The sequence below is a fragment of the Asparagus officinalis genome, chromosome 1 (genome assembly GCF_001876935.1).
Source record: "Asparagus officinalis chromosome 1, Aspof.V1, whole genome shotgun sequence".
In the NCBI taxonomy this organism is placed as follows: Eukaryota; Viridiplantae; Streptophyta; class Magnoliopsida; order Asparagales; family Asparagaceae; genus Asparagus; species Asparagus officinalis.
The window spans coordinates 17,814,074-17,822,952 of record NC_033794.1 but is presented as its reverse complement, the minus strand read 5'-3'; the positions used below and the strand labels follow the sequence as shown (position 1 = coordinate 17,822,952).

The 8,879-nt window shown below is 36.8% G+C and overlaps 1 protein-coding gene across 2 annotated transcripts in view; it reads right to left on the bottom strand.

Moving 5' to 3' along the window:
• Positions 7-8,879, bottom strand: part of LOC109819968 (splicing factor U2af large subunit A-like) — a 24,620-nt gene continuing 15,747 nt past the window's right edge. Inside the window, exons 14-18 of one of the 2 annotated variants that reach the window (XM_020385988.1) lie at positions 8,706-8,769; positions 8,523-8,624; positions 1,439-1,520; positions 1,189-1,253; positions 7-163 (exon numbers count right to left, since the gene is read on the bottom strand). In XM_020385988.1, the coding sequence (XP_020241577.1) occupies positions 14-163; positions 1,189-1,253; positions 1,439-1,520; positions 8,523-8,624; positions 8,706-8,769 (463 nt within the window). In that variant the 3' untranslated portion in view covers positions 7-13. Of the gene's footprint in view, positions 164-1,188; positions 1,254-1,436; positions 1,521-5,499; positions 5,587-8,522; positions 8,625-8,705; positions 8,770-8,879 lie in introns of those variants that run through there. The other variant, XM_020385996.1, reaches the window with a different exon arrangement.

Sequence of the window (8,879 nt, the reverse complement as noted above, 5' to 3'; positions counted from 1 at the left end):
ATCTAAGGCAGATTTAGCCCACTGTTACCGCTCCATAATCTCCAACGGAGAAACTTTCTTCAGGGTAATGGACTGCAGTAACAATGTTGTCCCCAAATTTTCTTCCATGGAGAGCAGCCTTTGCTTTCGCTGATCCTGTGGTATCTGCGTATTCTAAGAACACCTAAGGTGTTTCATGAAAGCGAGTAATCAGAGTCGACGACTTGCAGATATATTAACCTTAAGGATTAATGAGAGTTAACCCCTCCTTAAACTACCAATCACAACAAGACTATACATAAATGAAATGAGTTGACCAGTTCCCATTTGCCACACAAACATTACAAGAGGGTAGAGGTCACCCCTAGAGAGGTTAAAATGAGTTAACCCTCAAAGCGAGGGTTACTGATCCGCCTCCTTGGGTTAAATAATAACCCCTTCATTTATAAAGAAAGTAGTAACAATGCTCTCTAATTCACAAACACTGAAAAGAGCACAATTATAAAAATAAATCTTACCTAGCAGGTTAACCAATTTATGTTCCTCTTTGTTCTAAATGGGTTGACTAGATTAATCCTTGTCCTTGATCCCTCTTATTTAAACATTTGTCAAACGGGCCATAGGATGAATGTGGAAAGAGCTAAATCTCTAGAGTCCCACTAAAAGACTTCTCACAGGTATAAGATATGAGTAAGTGAAAGTGATTAAAGTAAACGTGCAGATGGTAGCAGATTTAAGATGAATGATGCATATGACGGTGAGAATAGAGGTGTACGCAATATGCTGATCAAGGAAGAACTGACCAATGAAGAATAAACGAATTGGTATGCCACAGAGTAAGCAACTGAACCCCCCAATATTAATAGGCTTTTTATAACCCAGGATTCATTCCTTAATAGGAGTCATCAGGAAAGGATTTACAAGGCAATGGATTTATACATAACCATCCACAAGTTCATGCGCGTTCTACAATCAAGGAACTATATATCCCACGGATATCTAATGAAATGTTTTTGAGAATTTCTTGGTCATGTCACCTACTGCAGCAGCTATATTGTTCCTTGTCAGATTTTTTTTTTTTTTTTTGGGTTTCCTTTTTACGAAAAGAAGGATCTAAGAGAGTGTTGCAGGGGAAAATGCTGGATAACCGAAATTTACAGGCACAATTGGGAGACTACATTAGAGATTTAAGAAGTGACAGAAGTGCACCTTTCCAACTCCAGCAATTGTCTCACCAGATATGGGGCGAGGTATGATAACATTCAGCAGTGAACCTATCATATGGCAAATTGTTGGAACAGATTGAAACAAAATATTATTTAGAATAAAAGCACTACTAATTCCAAGAGACACAGACTCATTTCATTTTTTTTAGAAATACCATAAAGGCCCAAAATTGTTCAAAAAATCTATACACGTGAACATGGATCCACAAAAAAAAAAGAATAATAGTACATACCAAACTTTCCGCCTTCTTCCCTCATATCTTCTAGTATCTCTTCATATTCATCATCATCTCTAAGCTCATCCACAGATGCCACCTTTTAATATATACAAAACATCATAGGTTAAAAACCAAGATTTTCCCTCCAAAAGAATTGTGTGAAAATTTAGGAGACGAGATAGTTCATTTGTGTAACATTCAGAGAAATGTTTAAAGACATTGGAATCAATCATGTCACAATAAGTGAGCTGAGTTGAACAGTTGACCCGTAAGTAGGTGAGACGGCAGGCATGCTATTTAGATGCACAGACCTGCACCAACACACTCTAATACTTGCAAAATACTTGCCAAACACATTGACACATAACGGACATTTATAGGCTGTGTCAATTAAAAACATACAAAAGGAAACTTTGACGTAAGAGATGTACTATGTCACTAGAACCAGAATATCTAGCAAAGACGTGAAAGATGTCAGAAATTTGTAGTAATCGAGATATTGGATTGGACTTTGATTTTTGTTCTTGATTTAATTATCTAATTAGAAGCAATGGAGTTACTAAAATTTTAGTTTATTTCCGTATGACTTCATAGATAATCTTTTAAAGCTACTAATATAACTATAAAGTTTAGATATGAACCCAAAACAGACTAGCATAGAAGTTATAAAGGGATCAACCAAATCAGTAAAATGTTCTCCATTATGGTGTACACCATTATCAAGGCCTTAATCTTCAAAGGTTAAGCTTTCGTGCTTTCTTACTCTTTACAGGTTAAGTGTATGTTTGTAAATACCTATTACTCAGAGAAGATGTAATGGAGAATAAGCAAAAAGTCAACTTCAATAATTAAATAAATAATCCTTCCATTGACACAATATTTAAAAAGCCTCCGTCTAGCCCGCGTAGGTGTGCACCTAGGCCTAGGTTACCTGCCTAGCGCCAAGGGTGGGCATGGCCAGTCTGAATTGGGCCAAATACCTAGGTCAGGCCAAAAACGACCTGTGCACGAACCACATGGTGCACGGGCCAAGCTGGGTCAAACCCTAGAGCCATGATAAGAGAGGAAAACCTGGCCCACATACATACATACATTACACACACATACATAGTTACATACATTACACACACACTACTTATAAAAGAGAATATAGATGTTGAAACCTTTGATGGCCTCTTTTGCCCTTTACAATTATCATTATCACCAAGTTTTATTACTCCTAAAATTTTAACACAATTATTAATTATCAATAATTAAAGAAGATCAATAAAAAACGTATTTATCTCCCTCTATCTAATACCTATTTTAAAACTCTCTCTCTCTCTCTCTCTCTCTCTCTCTCTCTCTCTCTCTCCCCCCTCCCTCCCTCCCTCCCTCCCTCTCTCTCTCCCTCTCTCAACCTGATCAGATTTCTCTTCAGCAACCCACCTCATCAAATTCCTCTCCTGCAACCCTCCCGTGTAAAAGCCAAATATCATGACACCTATCAATTTTGTAGTTTTGCAACTCCAATCAAATCAACTCGCCCCCCCCCCCCTAAAAAAAACATCTCCCTGATTTCTCTCAATCTACACATAGTAATAAATGGAATCTTTCAACTCCAAATTAACTAATATATTAATTTTTCAATCCTTGGTGAATGTACAAATTGCTTGTTGACTGAATTTTGATGGAGAAAAGAGCGGATTTCTTGGATGTAAGCATTGATTTCTTTCTTGTCTTGATATTTCTTATTTTATGTGCTTCGCGGATTACCAAATGGCAACTAGTTTTGGTCGTATTTACTAATTTTTACTTTTCGATGCAGTGCTTATTGAGATTTAGGGTGTAGGGATCTGAGGTTGGTAAGAACCAATCTATCAAGGTAAATTCTTTTGTTGACTTTGATAATGAAAGATCATATGAGGGATATGTTATTTTTCTATACCAATGATTTTGATTTTCTTTATTTAGTGGTTCCTAAATTTAATTATCCAGTTTTTGGTTAATTAGCCTGTATCATGATTTCCTTCCAAGATGTTTGTCAATTATTTAGGTGTTCCGTAAATTGCTAAGATTCCTATACCCAGGAAACACTAAAAGGGAAATGTTTGACCAAGTTATCTTCCTAAAACATACTTTGAGCTTTAGGAACAGGCTTTTCAACAAACAGTTTCTAAGAAAAACCAATCATTTGGGAATCAGTTTCGATATCCGTAAAGCAAGCTTTCATCATTTGTGCCTTAAAGATCATGTACGTTTTATGTAAAATGATATGATGCATGCTTTATGGAGTTCTTGGTTTGTGTACACGCTAATGACAATACTGCTAAACCAATTTCTTTTGAATTTGTAAGAATCCTTCTGAATATAGACCATATGTATCATGACATCACTTCTTAGATAGATTTGTAAGGCACCAATGAGTGATTGTGTCCCGAAATTAAGATGGAAGAAAATAAAATTACTGTGAAAAGCACATCAAACACTAAGAAAATAAAATTACTATGAAAAGCACATCAAACTTTGCCCAGGCCATGGTATAGCATATGCATTTGATATTTGTCATAGTAAGACTATCATTCAGATTTATAAAGACCTATCTCTATGAGAGGGTGTGGATTTCCTTATGACGTGAATTTTTAGTCTTTTCAAAGGCAGTTTGATCTTTTGAACAATAAGCATTCTGCATCTTAGTTTTTCCACATAAAAAGATCAATATTCTCTAGAGGATTGAACTGATGAAGTTCTGAGAAAGTATATTTGTCAAATCAATTCCTCCAATCTCAAATCTTTTTGAGGCAATGTGCTGAAAAGCATCTTCGCAGACTGGTGATAAATCTAAAATGATTAGAAAAAAATTTCTGTAAACTATTAATTCTTAGAAATAGCAGATCTGAGTCTTAAAAAATAATGAAACATTATAGTAAAAGTTACAAACTAATAAACTACAAGAAAATACTCATAAAAGATTTGTGAAATGCAGACCATTAGTTTCAATATTTTTGTTGATTTGCAATATGCTGAGTTAAAAAACAGTTCACCATCTTAATTGCTTTTGAAAGTGCATTGGATAAGTCTCTTAGGTTGAAATTGGCTATAAACTTTTGACCAGTGATACCAATTATGAGAAGCAGAATTCTTCTTTTAGTTAGTCTGTATAATGAGAGTGAACGACCAAGGTAGGGAGGGAACAGTTCACTTAAAGGGTATATATAGAGTATCCATGTAAGACGTCCCTTGTATCTGATACTTCTGACCCAAATGCAAATGTGTGCTTCCCCACTTCTAATAGTAACTAAACTTTAAGCTTCACAATATACTCAATTACTATTTGTACTTGTTAGAATTGAATTTGTGTGAAGTTTTACTAAACTAACTCAACTTCTCATTAGAATTGTGTAACACCCTCAATTTTAAAGCTCATGAGTGATCCCTACCAAGTTTTTGTAAAATGTAGATAAAGAGTTGCCTACTACCAAAATGCATATCATAAAGGGACACATTTGCCTGTTCAAGTTATTAGCTTTGAAATTGTCGTGCTGAACTTCTGCATTCTATACAAATATCATTACTTCGAGTTCAAATATCAATATAATAAGAATATTGTATCAGTAATTTTTAACTTAAATGTATGCACTTTCGAGCTCTCTGTACTCACTTTATAGTATAGTGGACTCTCTATAAGATTCTTTTTTTCCGTTCCATTCTTTGAAAATCTTCAACTTCTATGCTATTAACAGATGACTAGGTGACTATTAACTATGTGTGATGACTAAGTTTTTGTTTTCTCCCTTAATGTGGCTTCTTTAATTTATATCATTTGGATGGAACAAAGAAGCAAATCAATTCTAGGATGTAAATTTATTTTTCATCATGCCCTGCACACTAGCTTGATTCGTAATCGTGCCGTGTCACTGCTAAATACCTCATAGTTCCTATGACCCCTGTTGTATTTTCATTGCATTCTTCCATCTTATGAGAGCATTCTGGGATTTTGAAGATGGTTACATCTATCTTCAGGATTATTCAAATGTTTTCTTCCTCAGCAAGTGCAAGTAGCGGAAGCTCTTTCATAAAATTAAAGAAATCCCAACCTCTTAAGGTTGCAGCAACTAGCAGTCGACAATGATGAGTACGGTCACTGTTGGATACACTCCTACCATCCCTCTCAACATGACCATCTGCATCAAAAACCTCAACGAGAAGATCAAGATCGAAGAGCTTAAAAAGTTACCTGATGCTATTTTCTCTCAGTTCACAAAATTATTAGAAGTACCAGCCTTCATTGGTGGATACATGATTTCTAGAAAGTGGTGTCACTATATGCTTAAAATATCAACCTGATATCCAAATTCAAAGCCGCTGACGGCATGAACATTTGTACAATTCACAAAGACCCAACATGAATGAACCATAAGAATGTGAAATCCTCTAAGGGGTAATTATACACATGGAAATCCTTTAAGGGGTAATATACACATGAAAAAGTCTAAGGACAGTTGCGCTACGCGGCTGCCCTTAGACAATGGCAGAAAATAAAAGGGAGAGAGCCATGGGTTTCGGGTCAGGTAGGGTTAGTTCTTGGGTCGTCTTAAGTTTAGGGACAGGTGTCCCCTATTAGAGCGGGTGATAGCGGCAGTCGCTAAAAAGCAACTGCTGATAGAACTTCTCTATGCCCATATATGTGACTCTATGTTTAATTGTGAGTTACATTGCTTTATTCTCCACTGATACACCCATGTAGGACAATGTCACCTTGAGGAAAGTGGCGGATCTGCCCCTGGCCTTCAAGACATTGAAGTATAAAGGACAAGCATGTGTTGTCTGTTTCTTCAGCGACTACGGCACTTATGAGGATGCAAGGACTTCCATTCTACAACAAGGCTATGAGAATCTAATATGCTAAGACCAAATCAGATGTTATGGCAAAGACTGAAGGTTCTTTTGCTCGCTGGGAAAAACGGAGGGGGCATGATGACAGAGCTAAAAGGCAGCACAAAGACCAACATCGTGATGTGAATCAGGTTGCTGTAAGATTGAACCCAGCTTATGCTGGTGTTTGTGGTGCTATACCACTGGCATCTTAACTAGCTTATCCTGAAGCAGCCAAGTCTATGCTTTAGGAGCTTCCAGCTATGCCAAACAACATCTTGTTTGTTAAGAATCTTTCACATGATAGCTTCTTCGGTGATTCTTGAAATGCTTTTCTACCAGTATCCTGGCTTCAAAGAGGTCAAGATGATGGAAGCGAAACTAGGGATTGTTTTTGTGGAGTATGGGATGAGATGCAAGCTTCAGTGGCAATGCAAGAACTCCATATCTGATGCTTATCACATATGCAAAGAAGTGAAGAACTTGATATATTGGTTATGTTTTGCTATAAGTTTAGCAACTGCTTTACCCTATGGAAGATCTTGATGGATCATACTCTTGTACAATTTATATTTAAATTTGATAAGAATATATATTTCTTGATATTTTACTAACAATTGCCAAAGAGTGGTCATTTCCACTGTAATCCTCAACATTTTATCAGTTTGTCGCTTGAATGCTCAATGTATGCGCTAACTCCTATCTCTTCTTTTCAAAAATTTGGACAATGGTGGACATATCATTCTCTATATAGAAAGAGCCTAAAACGCGTTTTCATTTGTGGAATCATACTCTGATAATAGGGTCAAAACTAAAAAGCATACTTATTGGACAATCCAGCAATATAGCCCAGGTAGTTGGGTACACACGTTCCTTTGTTTTCCTTTGTTTGAGGGCCAGGGTTCGATCCCTGGCATTGCTTTTTTTGTTTTTTGCACTAAACTAAAACCCACATGACAGCTTCATATGTTTAGCAGCACATGAAGACTACAAAAACGCGTAAGTGACCAGTAATAAATTGTTTCCTTAAACTAGAGGCATTGTGTTGTTAAGTCGCTGTTCTTTGTGAAGCAATGTGTTTCATAAATGGTGAAAAGATTAGTGCGTGAAATATTAGACAATATTCAAATATTTCACTTAATATTTTTTAATATGCATCACGTGCAACACACGTATTGCATAGTAGTGTGTGTATATAATTTAAATAAAGAATTAAAAAATAGAAAAATATAAATCAAATATAATTTTATAAATTTAAATACAAGTAGGGTCTAGATAAAAAATGAAAAAAGTAAAAAAAGAAAAATCGGCTGACCATAAGCCGAGTCTGACCCAGTCCGCACCTAGACAGATTGTAGGCTGGGCCAGGTTCAGAATCAGCCAGACCATAAATCCGATTGGGCCATGTCATAGGTCGGACACTGCCCGGCCTACGCGCAACCCTCGCTAGTGCCTGTGTCATACCTAGACTGCCCACCTGGGTTTTAGGAGCGCCTAGGGGAGCTTGGATTGTTTATGTGGGCCGCACCCTTTAGGCCTTGATCGTGATTTTCTCCGTTACAGCATCCACGTCATCCGAACTCCTCTAGTCTCCAACTCCTCTACCTCCTCTGACCTTCAACAGAATCTCCACTACTAGTTAAACAAAGAACAAAATCTGCCTAGGCGTCGTGGCATCTAATCTTTTTATAACTTCGGCATTTACTATCAATTATTGTAATTAAAAAATAAAAAAAGGAAAACCGCCTAGGCCTCTAGGCATCAGGTCCAACACCTAGGCTGCCTAGCACTTCCTGTCACCTTGCATTGACACAATTATAGTGCGACAATAATAGGAAGCTTTGCTTATTGAAGGACAGTTGGCTACAGCTAGGTCTAGTCACCTTCGTTCGCAACTGATCCAGTTGTCCATACTCACAACTGTTTTTATCTAGTCAACCAAGAATTACATGCAGGGAACTAAATGTTTCAACATGTCCTCGTTAATATCTTGCACACATGGAGACTAAGAGGCAGAAAATATTTCTTGTCCACCTTCTACAATTTAATTTTTATCTGAGAGGACAGCACGAAAGAACATAACACATCTAGACTATACTTCCTATACAACCATGAGAATCACTTATTGATTATACCCCAACGGTAAACATTTTGGTCACTAAACTGACTATATTTGCTTTATGTTTGCATACCAGATACCAAACACCAAATTCAAGGTTAAAGCTAAGCTACACAATGGAAGTACCTCTGTTAAGCACACAATTTTGGTTAGATAGGTTACAGGAGAAATAGACTCTGAACCAATTCCAGGAAAAGATGGAGCACTGCCAGTCTGCAAAACAATTTTCTGCAGAATATGTCGCAATCAGTTTCATTTGTAAGTACAGAATCCAAATCCATTTGTAAGTTATTTGGTCATCAATGTTACCTGTAAAGCTATATGCTGTGCTTGCTGCAAAATCAACTCCTGCTCTGGTCTTGCTTGCCCAGTACTACAGGTCAAAAAATACATAAATTTTGCTTGCTAGGGGGAATGAGATCTAGTGAGGTTCAAAATTAGTCAAAAGGAATTGATGTGTGTGTGCGCGCGCGCGCGTTTTTT